The sequence below is a fragment of the Gorilla gorilla genome, chromosome 9, assembly GCF_029281585.2.
Source record: "Gorilla gorilla gorilla isolate KB3781 chromosome 9, NHGRI_mGorGor1-v2.1_pri, whole genome shotgun sequence".
Classification (NCBI taxonomy): Eukaryota; Metazoa; Chordata; class Mammalia; order Primates; family Hominidae; genus Gorilla; species Gorilla gorilla.
In genome coordinates, this window is record NC_073233.2 from 23,697,076 (window position 1) to 23,713,748 (window position 16,673).

Sequence of the window (16,673 nt, forward strand, 5' to 3'; positions counted from 1 at the left end):
CAGTCTATTCTACTTTTAACTTTTATTCCCATTATGTTTGCGTGTATAGTCTTACTATCTTGGGATTTTTATATAAATATCAGTATAAAATAATGAACTTCATTTCTTGGAAAGCTTGTAGCAATTTATTTCTTGTTTATAATCATACTGCATAAAATTGGAAGTCTTTTAAAAATTATACTTTCTTTCAAAGTATAAAATAGGATTCGTTATTGAAAATTAGAAATATAGATACATTGAAAGAATAAATTAGAATTCACCTATAATTTTACTACTCAGAGGTAGATTCTTGAGTTATGCATCGTATTGTGTTAATGTGGAATGGTATGCAGTTTGTATATATAGTATATGCACATATACAGTATGTAAACAATGTATTGTCTCATTTTAAATTCACACATATACATATATTCATATTTATGTGTTTTTTGTTGTTGTTTGTTTGTTTTTTGTTTTTTTGTTTTTTGAGACAGAGTCTTGCTCTGTTGCCCAGGCTGGAGTGCAGTGGCGCGACCTTGGCTCACTGCAACCTCCGCCTCCCAGATTCAAGCAATTCTCTGCCTCAGCCTCCTGAGTAGCTGGGATTACAGGTGCCCGCCACCACGCCCGGCTAATTTTTGTATTTTTAGTAGAGATGGGGTTTCACCATCTTGGCCAGGCTGGTCTTGAACTCCTGACCTCGTGATTCACCCACCTCGGCCTCCCAAAGTACTGGGATTACAGGCATAAGCCACCGCATCAGGCCAGTCATATTTATGTATTTTTAAAAATGGCTTCATACTGTATAAATGACTTTGTATGTTGATGAAATACTTTTTAAAAATTTAACAATATTTCACAAACATCTTTTAATATCATTCTTCAAAAACATGATTTTTAAAATGACTACCCAATATGCAGTTATATGGCTGTAGCATAATTTATATATCCATTTCTCCAAATTTAGACCTTTTGGGTAAATTCCAGTATTTTACTGTAATGACACTATGATGACTATCCGTTTCTTCACACATTTTTGGGCAATCTATAATGATTTCCCTGGGATTAACTCCCAGGAATAGAACTATTATTAAGATTTATGAAAAATTTTTTAAATTTCTCAGTATATCTTGGCAAACTGCTCGAGAAAAGTATATCAACTTGTAACACAGTCAACTGTGTGTAAATGAATGCATAGACAACTTGAAAAGAATAGTTGAGAGGCACCAACCAAAATGGATGGAAGAAAGAACATAGTCTTTTTCTACATAAAAACTGAAAATACTACTATCTAAATTAAAATTTTATTTGTCCAGAAAATAGTTTAAGAAAGGGTGAACAGCTATTCTAGTTTACCCAGGACTGAGGAATTTCCAAGGATGTGGAACTTTTCATTGCTAAAGCCAGACATTTCTGGGCAGATTGGGACAGTTGGCCCCTTTAGTTTGACATCAGAAAAGTCAGCCTCTTTTTGTATTGGGTTTTTGTCTAACATTTGAAATGTTTCTTGACTTTGGTGAAGAAGAAGAATGCTAAGATTATTTGAATCTACATTCCCTTTAATGCATCTGGTAGACTAGAAGATCAATAGATAATTATATACTTTTAAAATTTTGACATAATTTCAGATTTACAAGAGTTGCAGGAATAGACAGGAAATCCCTGAATACATTTCAACCAGGTTTAACTACATTTGCTTTATCTTTCTCTCTTTTTCCCTCCTCTCTATTTTTAATCTCTATGTGTGTGTATGTATAACATATAATTATGTTGTAACGTATATACTTATGTATATGTTATGTATATATATAAACATGTATATGTGTACATATATATAAAGTTTTGAATTGCTTAAGAGTAAATTACACATCGTGCCACTTTAATCTAAAATACTTGAGTGTATATTTCTTGCAAACAAGGATTTACATTATATAATCATAGTAAAATTATCAATACTACACACATGGTACTCTTCTCCAATCTCTAGACTTAGTGAGATTTTGTCAATTTTCCCAATAATATCCTTTATAACAAAAGAAAATCCAAGATGATACATTGAATTCAGTTGTAATGTCTTTCTAGTCTCCTTCAATCTGAAACAATCAAGAGGACAGACTATTATGTTGTACAATGTCCCTTGAATACCACAGAAGAGTTGCTCAGTGTATCCTATTAGAAGGCACATGTTGACGATCCCCATAACTGGTAATGGTAGCTTTGATCATTTTGTTAAGGTGGTGTCTACCAGATTTTTTTATGTAAAGTTATTATTTTACCTTTCACATTTTAAAAAGTATCTTGTCTAGCCCACCATAGTGAGAGAATCAGAAGTCAGTTTTTGTTTTTTTATTTTATAAATACAGACCAGGTCTCACTATATTGCCCAGGCTGGTCCTGAACTCCTGGGCTCAACGAATCCTCCTGCCTCAGCCTCCCAAAATGTGTGAGCCACTGTGCCTGGAAAGAAGTCAGCTTTTTTTTTTTTTTTTAATAATTTTAGGAAAAATAAAGACAGGGTCTCTCTGTTACCCAGGCTGGAGTACAGTGACGTGATCTTGGCTCACTGCAACCTCTGCCCCCATCCCCCTCAACCTGCCTGGGCTCGAGTGATCCTCCCACCTCAGCCTCCTGAGTAGCTGAGACCACCGGCATGCACCACCATGCCTGGATCTTTTTTTTGTGTTTTTAGTAGAGGCAGGATCTCGTCAGGATGGTCTCAAACTCCTGAGCTCAAGCAATCTGCCTGCCTTGGCCTCCCAAAGTACTGGGATTACATATGTGAGTCACCGTGCCCAGACAGAAGTCAGCTTTAAAAAAAAAAAATACATTCAATATCATATCAAAAGTATTTTCACATAATATTTGTAAGCCTTATTTGAAAAGCTATGGAGGTATATAAACATTTTTTTAGGGTTTGACATTTAAATTATTTCAGTTTTTACTGCTATTTTAAAAAGAAAATGCTGCTACAAATACATTTTTATATAAAGCTTTGTACGTGATTAGGGTTGTTTTATAGGGTAGATTCTCAATGTAGCATTACCAGGACCCAGGGAATATTTTTAAGGCTATTTTTAAGGCTTGAACATCCTGATGTACTGAAAGTAAGGAAGTCCCTAAAGAATGATCCAGATATGTCACAAAGACACAAAAGCCAGTTTGAAGAAACTCTCACTGGCCAAATCTGGGACAATTTGAACGTGGAAATAACGATGATAAGGATTAGAGCTTATTGAATAAAACAAGAAGCCACGAGTCTACACTGATAATAAGTAGAGGGAGAGAGAAGGGCGAATTCTTTTGCAAAATTGCTTTTCAAAAGACTTACGCCAATTTATATTTCCACCATTAAAAACGTGTGCACTCTTTAAACATATCAGAGCTGGGCATGGTGGTGCCTACCTGTAGGCCCAGCTACTTAGGAGGCAGGAGGACCACTTGAGCCCAGGAGTTTGAGACCAGTCTGGACAATGTAATGAGACCCTGTCTCTAAAAAGAAAAAAAAAATTTTTTTTAAATACTTTGAGAATATGTGAATGTATTATTATTGATGTCCACTGATGATTCTAGCTAGAATTATTACTGTGATGGTTGACAAATGGAGATTTTCTAACCTGATCATCCCTTCTACATTTGTTAGTTGGCTTTCTACTGTAATGAAAAACTATTCCTTCCCCTCGACCTTCTACTTATATCAGTGTAGACTCATGGCTTCTTTTATTCAATAAGCTCTAATCTTTACCATCATTATTTCCATACTCAAATTGTCCCAGACTTGGCCAGTGAGAGTTTCTTCAGACTGGCTTTTGTGTCCTTCTGACATGTCCGAATCATTCTTTGGGGACTTCCTTACTTTTAGTATATCAGGATGTTCAAGGCTTACCTTATTCTTTCCCTGACCCAACCCAGAATGACCCATTTTTCTGAGGAGCCCTGCAGACCAAGATCTGGGCCCGGGATGTTTCCCTTGCTACTGTAGTGTCATTGCTTCCAAGGTCTTGTCAGATGACAGAGCTGGGGAATTAAAAGAATATGTATATAATATAGATGTGTATATGTACATATGTACACACATAGATGCACACATACACACATATACCCACCTATATACATTAATATTCATTTCTACATATCTATCAATATATATTAAAACTCATGAATTTACACTGATATCTCCAGTTGCAATCCAACAACTCTTGACTTCCTTTTTTTCATTTTAATTTTTTAAAGTTCAGGGGTACATGTGCAGGTTTATTATATAGTTTATATATATATAAACTTGTGTCATGGGGTTTTATTTTACAGATTATTTTATTACCCAGGTATTAAGCCCTCATACCCATTAGTTATTTTTCCTGATCCTTCTCCTCCTCCTGCCCTCTATCCTCCTATAGGCCCCAGTGTGTGTGGTTCCTCACTATGTGTCCATGTGTTCTCATCATTTACCTCCCACTTGTAAGTGAGAACATGCAGTATTTGGTTTTCTGTTTCTGCATTAGTTTGCTAGAGATACTGGCCTCCAGCTTCATCCATGCTCCTGCAGGGGACATGATCTCGTTCTTTTTTATGGCTGCATAGTATTCCATGGTGTATATGTACCACATTTCTTTATCTACTCACTTAGGTTGGGCATTTAGGTTGATTCTATGTCTTTGCTATTGTGAATAGTGCTGCAATGAACATATGTGCCACAACTTTGATTTCAACTTAGCATTCTATCTTTTGCCATATTTCATGCAAAACCTAACTCCCTTTTCCTTAAAAATATTTCATTTATTCACTCAATCCTAGAATGTACAAGAAGTTTCAGAATACTAATCCATGCCTCTGTAAAATAAGAGTTTAAATTTTGTTTAGATTTTGTTGTTGTTGGGGCCAGTGCAGTAGCTCATGCCTGTAATCTCAGCACTTTGGGAGGCCGAGGTGGGCGGATCACCTGATATCAGACCTGGCCAACATGGTGAAACCCTGTCTCTATTAAAAATACAAAAATTAGCCGGGAGTGGTGGTGCACTCCTGTAATCCCAGCTGCTCGGGAGGCTGAGGCAGGAGAATCACTTGAACCTGGGAGACGGAGGTTGCAGTGAGTCGAGATTGCACCCCAGCACTCCAGCCTGGATGACAGAGCAAGACTCCGTCTCAAAAAACTAAAAAAGATTTTATTGTTATTTTTAAGGTGAGGGCATATTGTACAAATACTATGATCAAAAATTACTTGGGTTAGTTCATTTTTTTCCTCCCCGTTCTGTGGGTTATCTTACTCATTTAAAATAAAAGTACTATTTATTTACTTCTGTTTTTCTATTCAAGCTTTAGGATTTTCCTGTCTTGTGGATTTTAATTTTCTTGAGTATGTGAAACATTAACACATTTCCAGAAATTGAATCTGTACAAAGAAGGTGTATTCAGACAAGTTTTTTCTTTTTTTTTTTAATAAGTAAAATTTGTTGTGTGTGCATACATAGTATGTGTATATATTTATGGGGTACTTAGATATTTTGGTAGAGGCATGTGATGTGTAATAATCACATAATGGAAAATTGGGTATCCGTCCCTCAACTGTTTATCCTTTGTGTTACAAACAATCCAATTATACTCTTTTAGTTATTTTCAAATGTACAATTAAATTATTATTGACTATAGTCCCCCTGTTATACTATGAAATACTGGGTTTTATTCATTCTATTTTTTTTTTTTGGTACCCATTAACTATCCCCACCACTCCCCAACTCCACACTTTTCCTAGCCTCTGGTAACCATCCTTCTATTCTTGATCTCCATGAGGTCAATTGTTTTGATTTTTAGATCCCACAGATAAGTAGGAACATGTGATGTTTGTCTTTCTGTGCCTGGCTTATTTCACTTAACATAATGACCTCCAGTTCCACCCATGGTGTTGTAAATGACAATCTCATTCTTTTTTTATGGCTGAAATAATACTCCATTGTGTATAAGTACCACATTTTCTTCATCCATTCATCTGTTGATGGATGCTTAGCTTGCTTCCAAATCTTAGCTATTGTGAACAGTACTACAACAAGCATGGAAACACAGATATCTCTTTGATATACCAATTTCCTTTCTTTTGGGTTAAGATTGCATTAAGATTGCTGGGTCATATGTTAACTCTATTTTTAATTTTTTGAGGAACTTCCACACTGTTCTCCATAGTGGTTGTATTAATTTACATTCCTACCAACAGTGTACGAGGGTTCTTTTTTTTTCACATCCTTGCCAACATTTGTTATTGCCTGTCTTTTGGATAAAAGCCATTTTAACTGGGGTGAGATGGTATCTCACTGTAGTTTTGATTTGTGTTTCTCTGATAATCAGTGATGTTGAGCACTTTTTCATATGCCTGTTTGCCATTTTATGTCTTCTTTTGAGAAATGTCTACTCAAATCTTTTGACCATTTTTGTCAGATTATTAGATAATTCCCTATAGAGTTGTTTGAACCCCTTATATATTCTAGTTATTAATCCCTTGTCAGATGCGTAGTTTGCAATTATTTTCTCTCATTCTGTGGGTTATCCCTTCACTTTGTTGATTTTTTGCTTTGCTCTGCAGAAGCTTTTTCACTTGATGTGATCTGATTTGTCTATTTTTGCTTTGGTTGTCTGTGCTTATGGGTATTACTCAAGAATTTTTTGTCCAGGCCAATGTTCTGGAGAGTTTCCTCAATGTTTTCTTGTAGTAGTTTGATAGTTTGAGGTCTTAGAGTTAAGTCTTTAATCCATTTTGATTTGATTTTTGTATAAGGCAAGATATAGGTATCAAGCTTCATTCTTCTGCATATGGATGTTCAGTTTTCCAGCACCATTTATTGAAGAGATTGTATTTTCCCCAATGTATGTTCTTGGCACCTTTTTCAACAATGAGTTTACAGTAGGTGTGTGGATTTGTTTCTGGGTTCTCTATTCTGTTCCATTGGGCCTGTATGTCTGTTTTTATGCCAGTACGATTGTGTTTTGGTGACTATAGTTCTGTAGGATAATTTGAAGTCAAATGATGTGATTCCTTCAGCTTTGTTCTTTTTGCTTTGGTTATTCTAGGTCTTTTGTAGTTTCACATACATTTTAGGATTGTTTTATCTATTTCTGTGAAAAATGTCATTGGGTATTTTGATATGGACTGCACTGAATTTGTAGATTGCTTTGGGGAGTATGGAGATTTTCACAACACAGATTATTTCAATCCTTAAACATGGAATATCTTTCCATTTTTTGATGTCCTCTTCAATTTCTTTCATCTGTGTTTTATAGTTTTCATTATAGAGATCTTAACTTCTTTGGTTAATTCCTAGGTATTTAATTTTATTTGTGGCTATTATAAATGGGATTACTTTTTAAATTTCTTTTTCAGATTGCTTATTGTTGGCATATAGAAATGCTGCTGATTTTTGTATGTTGATTTTGTATCCTGCAAATTTACTAAATTTATCGGTTCTAATAGTTTTTTTGTGTGTGGAGTCTTTAGGTTTTTCCCAAATATAAGATTATATCATCTGCAAACAAGGATAGTTTGACTTCTTCCATTCCAGTTTGGATGCCCTTTATATCTTTCTCTTGTCTTATTGATCTAGCTGGGACTTCCAGTACTACATTGAATAACAGTGGTGAAAGCGAGCATCCTTGTTGTGTTCCAGATCTAAGAGGAAACACTTTCAGTTTTTCCCATTCGGTATGATATTAGCTGTGGGTCTGTCATATATGCGTTTTATTATATCAAGGCATGTTCCTTCTATACCCATTTTTTGAGGGTTTTCATCATGAAGGGATGTTGAATTTTTTCAAATTCTTTTTCAGCATCAGTTGAAATGATCATATGGTTTTTGTTCTTCATTCTGTTGATATATCATATTGATTTGTGTATGTTGACCCATCCTTGCATCACAGGGATAAATCCCAGTTGGCCGTGATGTATGATCTTTTTAATGTATTGTTGAACTCAGTTTGCTATTATTTTGTTGAGTATTTTTGCATTAATATCCACCAGAGCTATTGGCTTGTAATTTTCTTTTTTCGATGTGACTTTGTCTGGTTTTGGTATCAGGGTAGTACGAGCCTTGTCAAATGAGTTTGGAAGTATTCCTTCCTCCTTTAGTTTTTGGAATAGTTTGAGTAGGATTGGCATCAGTTTTTCTTTAAAGGGTTGGTAGAATTCAGCAGTGAAGCCATTGGGTCCTGGGCATTTTTTTGCTGGGTAACTTTTTTTTATGGCCTTGATTTCATTACTTGTTACTGGTCTGTTCAGGTTTTGGATTTCTTCCGAATTCAATCTTGGTAGTTTGTATGTGTCTAGGAATTTGTCCATTTCTTGTAGATTTTCCAATTTATTGGCATATAGTTGCTCATAGTAGCCATTAAGGATCCATTGAATTTCTGCAGTACCAGTTGTAATGTCTCCTTTTTCATCTCTGATTTCATTTATTTGGGTTTTCTCTCTTTGTCTCTTAGTATGGCTAAAGGTTTGTCAATTTTGTTTGACTTCAAAAAACCAACTTTTTGTTTCATTGATCTTTTGTATCATTTCATATTCATTTATTTCTGCTCTGATATTTATTTTTTCATTTCTTCTACTAATTTTGGATTCAGTTTGCTCTTGCTTTTCCAGTTAAGATGCACTATTAGGTTATTTATTTTGAGATTTTTCTTTTTTGATATAGACAGTTATAACTATAATTTTCCCTCTTAGTACTGCATTTGCTTTATCCCACAGGTTTTGGTATGTTGTATTTCCATTATCATTTGTTTCAAGAAATGTTTCAATTTCCTTCTTAATTTTTTCATTGACCCACTGGTTATTCAGGAGCATATTGTTTAATTTCCATGTGTTTGTATAGTTTCCAAAATTCCTCTTATTATCGATTTGTAGTTTTATTCCATTGTGGTCAGAGAAGATGCTTGCTATTATTTCTATTTTTTGAATTTTTTTTTTTTGAGACAAAGTCTTGTTCTGTTGCCCAGGCTAGAGGGCAGTGGCACTATGTCAGCTCACTGCAACCTTCGCCTCTCAGGTTCAAGCAGTTCTTGTGCCTCAGCCTCCCAAGTAGCTGGAATTACAGGTGCATGCCACCACGCCCAGCTAACTTTTGTATTTTTAGTAGAGGTGGGGTTTCACCATGTTGGCCAGGCTAGTCTTGACCTCCCAACCTCAAGTGATCCGCCCACCTTGGCTTCCCAAAGTGCTGGGATTACTGGCATGAGCCACCATGCTCAGCCAAATGTTATAAGACTTGTTTTGTGACCTAGCATATTGTCTATTTGTCTATTTATTTATTTATTTATTTATTTATTTATTTTTGAGACAGAGCCTCACTCTGTTGCCCAGGCTAGAGTGCAGTGGCGCGATCTTGGCTCACTGCAACCTCCGCCTGCTGGGTTCAAGCGATTCTCCTGCCTCAGCCTCCTGAGTAGCTGGGATTACAGATGTGTGCCACAACGCCCGGCTAATTTTTGTATCTTTTTAGTAGAGATGGGGTTTACCATATTGGCCAGGCTGGTCTTGAACTCCTGACTTCAAGTTATCCACCCACTTCAGCCTTCCAAAGTGCTAGGATTACAGGCTTGGGCCACCGTGCCTGGCCTATATTGTCTATCTTTGAGAACGATCCATGTGCTAAGGAGAAAAATGTGTACTCTATAGCTGTTGGATGAAATACTTGTTAAGTATCTATTAGATCCATTTGATCTATAGTGTAGATTATGTCCAATGTTACTTTGTTGATTTTCTGTCTGGGAGATCTGTCTAATGCTGAAAGTGGGGTGTTGAAATCTTCAGCTGTTATTGTATTGAGGCCTGTCTTTGTCTTTAGCTCTAATGATATTTGCTTAATATATCTGGGTGCTCTAGTGTTGGGTGCATATCTGTTTACAGTCATTCTATCTTCTTGCTGAATGGACCCATTTATCATTTTCTTTGTCTCTTCTTAGTTTTTGTCTTGACCTCTGTTTTGTCTGATGTAAGTACTGCTCCTGCTACTCCTGCTCTTTTTTGGTTTCCATTGGCAGGGAATATCTTTTTCCATCTCTTTATTTTCAGTCTGTATATCTTTATAGGTGAAGTGTGTTTCTTTTAGGCAACAGATCATTGGGTCTTGTTTTTTCATCTATTCAAATGCTCTATGTCTTGATTGAAAGTTTAGTTGATTTACTTTCAAAGTTATTATTGATAAGTAGGGACTTACTCCTGCCATTTTGTTATTTTTCTGGATGTTTTGCTGTCTTCTTTTTCTTCCTTCCTGTCTTCCTTTTAGTGAAGCTAATTTTCTCTGGTGGCATGCTCTAATTTCCTGCTTTTTTTGTGTGTGTATCAATTGTATTTTTTAGATTTGAGGTTACCATGAGGCCTGCAAATAATATTTTATAACCCATTATTTTAAATTGATGACAACACTGATTGCATAAACAAACATGCAAAAAGAAAATAAATACTTTACACTTTAACTTCATCCCCCTGCTTTTTAACTTTTTGTTGTTACTTTTTCTTTTTTTTTTTTCGAGACAGTGTTTCACTCTTGTTGCTCAGGCTGGAGTGCAATGGCAAGATCTCGGCTCACCACAACCTCCACTTCCTGGGTTCAAGTGATTCTCATGCCTCAGCCTCCCAAATAGCTGGGATTATAGTCATGCACCACCATGCCCAGCTAATTTTGTATTTATAATAGAGACAGGATTTCTCCATGTTGGTCAGGCTGGTCTCGAACTCCCAACCTAAGGTGATCTGCCCGCCTCAGCCTCCCAAAGTGCTGGGATTACAGGTGTGAGCCTCTGTGCCCAGCCTCATTGTTACCGTTTTTGTTTTTTTTTTTTTTTGAGATGGAGTTTTGCTCTTGTTGCCCAGGCTGGAGTGTAATGGTGCAATCTCAGCTCACCTCAACCTCTGCCTCCTGTGTTCAAGCGATTCTCCTGCCTCCCCCTCCCGAGTAGCTGGGATTACAGGCATGTACCACCACATGCGGCTAATTTTTTGTATTTTTAATAGAGACAGGGTTTCTCCATGTTGGTCAGGCTGGTCTCGAACTCCCAGCCTCAAGTGATCTGCCTGCCTCGGCCTCCCAAAGTGCTGGGATTACAGGCATGAGCCACCGCACCTGGCTGTACTTTTTATATCTTATTTTATTGCCTGCCTTGAAAAGTTGTAGTTATTATTTTATTTATTTTTAGTTATTTTTGATCGGTTCCTCGTTTGGTCTTTTACTTAAGTCAAGAGAAGTTTATATACGACAATTACAGTGTTATACTATTCTGTGTTTTTCTGTGTGCTTACTGTTACCAGTGAGTTTTGTACCTTCAGATGATTTCTTTGTTCTCATTAACATCCTTTTATTTCAGATTGAAGAACTACCTTTCACATTTCTTATAGGACAAGTCTGGTGTTGATGCAATCCCTCAGTTTTTGTTTATCTGAGAAGGTCTTTATTTCTCCTTCATGCTTAAAGGATATTTTCAGTGAATATACTATTCTAGGGTAAAAAAATTTTTTTTCTGTCAGTACTGCAAATATTTCATATCAGTCTCTCTTGGCCTATAAGATTTCCACTGAAAAATCTGCCACCTGAGACAGAGTCTTGCTCTGTTACCCAGACTGGAGTGCAGTGGCGTGATCTTGGCTCACTGCAACTTCTGCTTCTCAGGTTCAAGTGATTCTTGTGGTTTAGGCTCCCGAGCAGCTGGGATTACAGGTGTGTGCCACCACATCTGGCTGATTTTTATATTTTTAGGTGAGATGAGGTTTTTCCACGTTGGCCAGGCTGGTCTTGAAATCCTGGTCTCAAGTGATCTGCCCACCTCTGCCTCCCAAAGTGCTGAGATTACAGGTGTGAGCCACTACGCCTCGCCAGGATCCTTTCTTTGTACTTGACCTTTGGTAGTTTGATTATTAAATGCCTTGAGGTAGTCTGACATGAGTTAAATCTGCTTGGTGTTCTATAACCTTTTTGCACTTGAATGTTGAAATATTTTTGATATTATTCCTTTGAATAAACCTTCTACCCTTATCTCTTTCTCTGCCTCCTCTTTAAGGCCAATAAAACTCCTATATTTGCTGTTTTGAGGCTGTTTTCTAGATCTTGTAAGCATGCTTTCATTGTTTTTCATTCTCTCTCCTTTGTGTCCTCTGTATTTTCAAATAGCCTGTCTTCAAGCTCAGTAATTCTTTCTTCTGCTTGATCAGTTCTGCTATTAAGAGACTCTGATGCATTCTTCAGCGTGTCCGTTCCATTTTTTTAACTCTAGAATTTCTGCTTGATTCTTTCTAATTATTTTGATCTTTGTTAAATTTATCTGATAGAATTCTGAATTCCTTCTCTGTGTTACCTTGAATTTCTTTGAGTTTCCTCAACACAGCTATTTTGAATTCTGTATCTGAAAGGTCATATATCTCTGGTTCTCCAGGATTGGAACCTGGTGCCTTATTTAATTCATTTGGTTAGGTCATGTTTTCTTGGGTGGTGGTGATGTGTGTAGATGTTTGTTGGTATCAGAGCGTTGAAGAGTTAGATACTTACTGTAATCTTCACACTCTGGGTTTGTTTGTGCATGTCCTTCTTTGGAAAGCTTTCCAGGTATTCCATGGGACTTGGGCCCAAAGTCCAGTAATTCTGTGATTTTTGCAGACTCTTAAAAGTACCACCTTGGTGGTCTTGGATAAGATCCGGAAGAATTCTCTAGATTACCAGGCAGAGACTCTTGTTCTTTTCCCGTACTTTCTTCCAAACAAATGGTCTCTCTCTCTGTGCTGAGCCACCTGGAACTGGAGGTGTGGTGATGCAAGTACCTTTATGGCCATCACCATGGAACTGTGCTGGGTCAAGCCTGAAGCCAACATGGCACTGGGCCTTGCCCAAGGCCCTTTCCTTCATGGTGGCGAGTTCCCCCAGATCCTGGGTGTGTCCAGAGATGGTGTCTAGAAGCCAGGGAATGGAGTAAAAAACCCTAGCAATTTACCTGATGTTCAGTTTTACTGTGGCTAAGCTGACACTCAAATCACAATACAAAAGCCTTCCTGCTCTTCACTCCTCTCTCCCCAGGCAGAGGACCCTCTCCCTGTGGCCATTACTACCACCATCTCTGGTCCACATGGGGTTCTGCCAGCCACTGCTGATATTTACTGAAAGCCCAAGGGCTTTTCTGTCACCTTGCGGTAAATGCTGCCAGGCCTTTACCCTTCAGGGAAGTGGGCTCCCCTCTGGCCCAAGGCGAGTCCAGAAATGCTGTCCAAGAGCCAAGGCCTGGACTCAGGGACCCCAAAAGACTGCTTGTTGCTCTACCCCATTGTGGCTGAGCTGGTACCTAGGGTGCAAGACAAAAATCGCCTTTACTTTCCCTCTGCTTTCCTCAAACAGGGGTCTCTCACCATAGCCACTACAGCTGGGAATGTGCTGGGTCACCCCGAAGCCAGCATGTCTCAGTCCAAGACCCACAGCGTACTCCATGGGTCTTGCCGCTGATTATTCAGGGCCCAGGGGCTCTTTACTCAGCAAGTGATGAAGCCTGCCAGGACTGCTCCCTTAAGGCAGCAGTTTCCTTTTGGGCCAGGGTATGTCTAGAAATGTCACCTGGGAGCTAGGGCCTGGAATCAGGGCCTCACAACTCTGCCTGGTGTCCTATCCTACTATGGCTTAGCTGGTATCCAAGATGCAAAACAAAGCCCTCTTTTTTTCCTCTCCTTTCCTCAAGAAAGGAGTCACTTTCATAGCCACAAGCTGCACTGCCTGAGGTTGGGGGAGGGGTAGCACAAGCGTTCCCTTAGCCTCACCAGCTGGTATCTCCCCTGGTCACCTGCTACCCTAGTTCACTGGCTCTAAGCCCAGCCTAGCACTAGGAGTTGCCTAGGAATTACAGTCCTCCTTTCCTAGACTGCCTTTCAAGTTTACCTAGGACCCCAGAGCACTTCAGCCTGCATGGTGAGGCTTGCCAGGAAATTCAGTACCCATTGCTGGGATGGGTGATTCTCCTCTGGCTAGGGCTGGTTCAAATGCTCCTATGCATGGGCAGTGGTGGAGCCCAGCACAGCTTTATTCTCTGCTGTGACAGGGCAGCACTGAGTTCAATGTAAAGTCCCCCAGTCGCTATGCTCCCTCCTCAGAGGGCACAGACTCTCTGTGCTGCAGGTCTGCCACGAGGGGATGGGAGAGAGGTGGCATAGGTGATTCAAGACTGTCTCTTTTGCCCTTCTCAGTGTCTTTGTAGGTGATATGAAGTTGAAACCATGTACTGTGAGTGCTCACGTGATGTTTGCTTCTTGTGCTTTTCTGTGTGCAGACAGCTGTTAAAATTTCGTGTTTCAGTGAGGGTTGGGGGGAATGACAAATTTTATTTCTCTTCCCACGTTCTCTTTGCCTCTTCTACCCAGTTCTCACTCTTTGCCTTTAGTTGTCAATCCCAGAAGAGAATCTCTTGAGTTTTTCTTCCTGTTTTTCCTTTTGTTCAAATGAGTACATAAATATGTATTACTTATTTCCCCTTCCTTCTTACCTCCAAAGGCATAATCCTATAGATACTCTTTTATACTTTGCTAACCATAGAATTTTAAAGCTAAATCAGACTTTATTGTTGTAGTTTTGAGATTATTCTTTCCTCATTTTTTTTCTTTTAGACATTAGATCAGCAACAGTTCTTCACAGAGGAAGAACTAAAAGAATATGAAAATATTATTGCTTTACAAGAAAATGAACTTAAGAAGAAGGCAGATGAGCTTCAGAAACAAAAAGAAGAGCTACAACGTCAGCATGATCAACTGGAGGCTCAGAAGCTGGAATATCATCAGGTGGCATTTTGTCAAAAGATTATGGCATTAAAAAAGATTTTAGGTGCTTTGTTAAAAGCCTGTGTTTTTGTAACATATTTCATTGTACTATATAGTACACTGCTATAGCTATACTATAGTATTTTAAATTTTAATACTTTAAAACTGTTTTGTGGAATATTAATCTAAATTTTATTTTATTTCATTTTATTTTATTTTGAGACAGCCTGTCTGCCAGGCTGGAGTATAGTGCTGTGGTCATAGCTCACTGCAGCCTCAAACTCCTGGGCTCAAGTGATCCTCCCACCTCAGCCTCCCCAGTAGCTAGGACTACAGGTGCATGCCAGTGTTCCTGGCTAATGTTAATATTTTTTGTAGAGACCAGGTCTCATTGTGTTGCCGAGGCTGGTCTCGAACTCCTGGCCTTAAGTGATCCTCCCACCTCGGCCTCTGAAATTGTTGGGACTATAGGCGTGAGCCACTGCACCTAGTCAAATCTAAATCTTATAGTTTGAATATCTTTGTTTTAGAAAACAATTTTCATTTACTTTGTTGTGCTTTGTCAAAGGTCACACATATGATAGAAAATCAAGTTATACTTTTAACTTTCATTTTCTATTCACCAGGTCATACAGCAGATGGAACAAAAAAAATTACAACAAGGAATTCCTCCATCAGGGCCAGCTGGAGAATTGAAGTTTGAGCCACGTGTGTAATTTTGTTTGATTATTTATTTAGGAAAATACATTATTTTATCAATTGAAATCCACATTTATTACAAATATAATTTCAAATCATTAAGATGGTATGTTATTTTTTGTGTATTTTTTGTGGTGTTAGAGCAATTTAGATTATAGAAAAATGAAAATGCCTCCAAAAGTTTTATGTAGCAGCAAATTTTAAGTGCTGTATCATTTGTATAATTTGATAACCATATTTATGGTAAAATGATTTATTTCAACTTTATTTGTAATTCTTTCTAATTATATTAATCTTACCAGAGAATATGTTTTTAAAAATTGCGATCTATGATTAGCTAAGCATATTTTTTAAAACAAGTATATTTGTATATGAAGGAACATTTAGAATAAAGGAAGATACTTTTAAAATAAGAACTTTTTTCTTTTTTCCAACAGACATTTAAAGTCTGAAGTCCACCAGAACTTGGAAGAAAGCTGTTAACTCAACATCTATTTCATCTTTTTAGCTCCCTTCCTTTTTCTCTGCTCAATAAATATTTTAAAAGCATATTTGAAATAAAGGGAGATACTTTTTAAATGAAAACACTTTTTTTGGGACACAGATATTAAAGGATTTATCAGAACCAGGAAGAAAACAAACTCACTGTCTGCTCTCTGCTCTCACATTCACACGGCTCTTTTATTTATTTTTTTGTTCTCCTTTAATGATTTAATTAAGTGGCTTTATGCCATAATTTAGTGAAACTATTAGGAACTATTTAAGTGAGAAAACTCTGCCTCTTGCTTTTAAATTAGATTGCTCTCACTTACTCGTAAACATAGGTATTCTTTTATGGGTGCTTATCATTCCTTCTTTCAGTAAATGTCTGTTTGATATTAACAATTCTGGAAAGGCCACAGTATTTCCCTGTGTTTCCTGGTAACGTTTTTCTATTTTTGGCAACCTCAACTGCTAGAAATTCTTCACCTGAATCACTTTTGCTACCACTTCAGGTCATTTTTCATTCTTTTTTATTTTGCTCTATACTTTATCATTTAAGATTAGGTTATGTTACATATAACAGAAAAAACAAAGATAACAGTGGTTTAAACTAAATAGGAGTTTTTCTTCTTACATAAGTCTAGAAGTAGGTGGTGTCCAGGTTCCTATCTTTCTGCTCTGCTATCCTCAGTGCATGATTTTTATCCTCAGATTACCTCACTCTCACTGTTCAAGTTTGCTCCTGGAGGCAGTGGGGAAGGCA

The 16,673-nt window shown here is 37.6% G+C and overlaps 1 protein-coding gene across 50 annotated transcripts in view; it reads left to right on the forward strand.

Annotated features, from left to right (window-relative positions):
- NUCB2 (nucleobindin 2) overlaps positions 1-15,976 on the forward strand; it is a 104,170-nt gene extending 88,194 nt beyond the window's left edge. For 49 of the 50 annotated variants that reach the window (XM_019036399.4, XM_055355951.2, XM_063711018.1 and 46 more), the window contains 3 exons: positions 14,579-14,749; positions 15,355-15,436; positions 15,865-15,976. In XM_019036399.4, coding sequence (XP_018891944.1) covers positions 14,579-14,749; positions 15,355-15,436; positions 15,865-15,872 — 261 coding nt within the window. In that variant the 3' untranslated portion in view covers positions 15,873-15,976. Of the gene's footprint in view, positions 1-14,578; positions 14,750-15,354; positions 15,445-15,864 lie in introns of those variants that run through there. The other variant, XM_055355937.2, reaches the window with a different exon arrangement.
- The last annotated feature ends 697 nt before the right edge of the window (positions 15,977-16,673 follow it).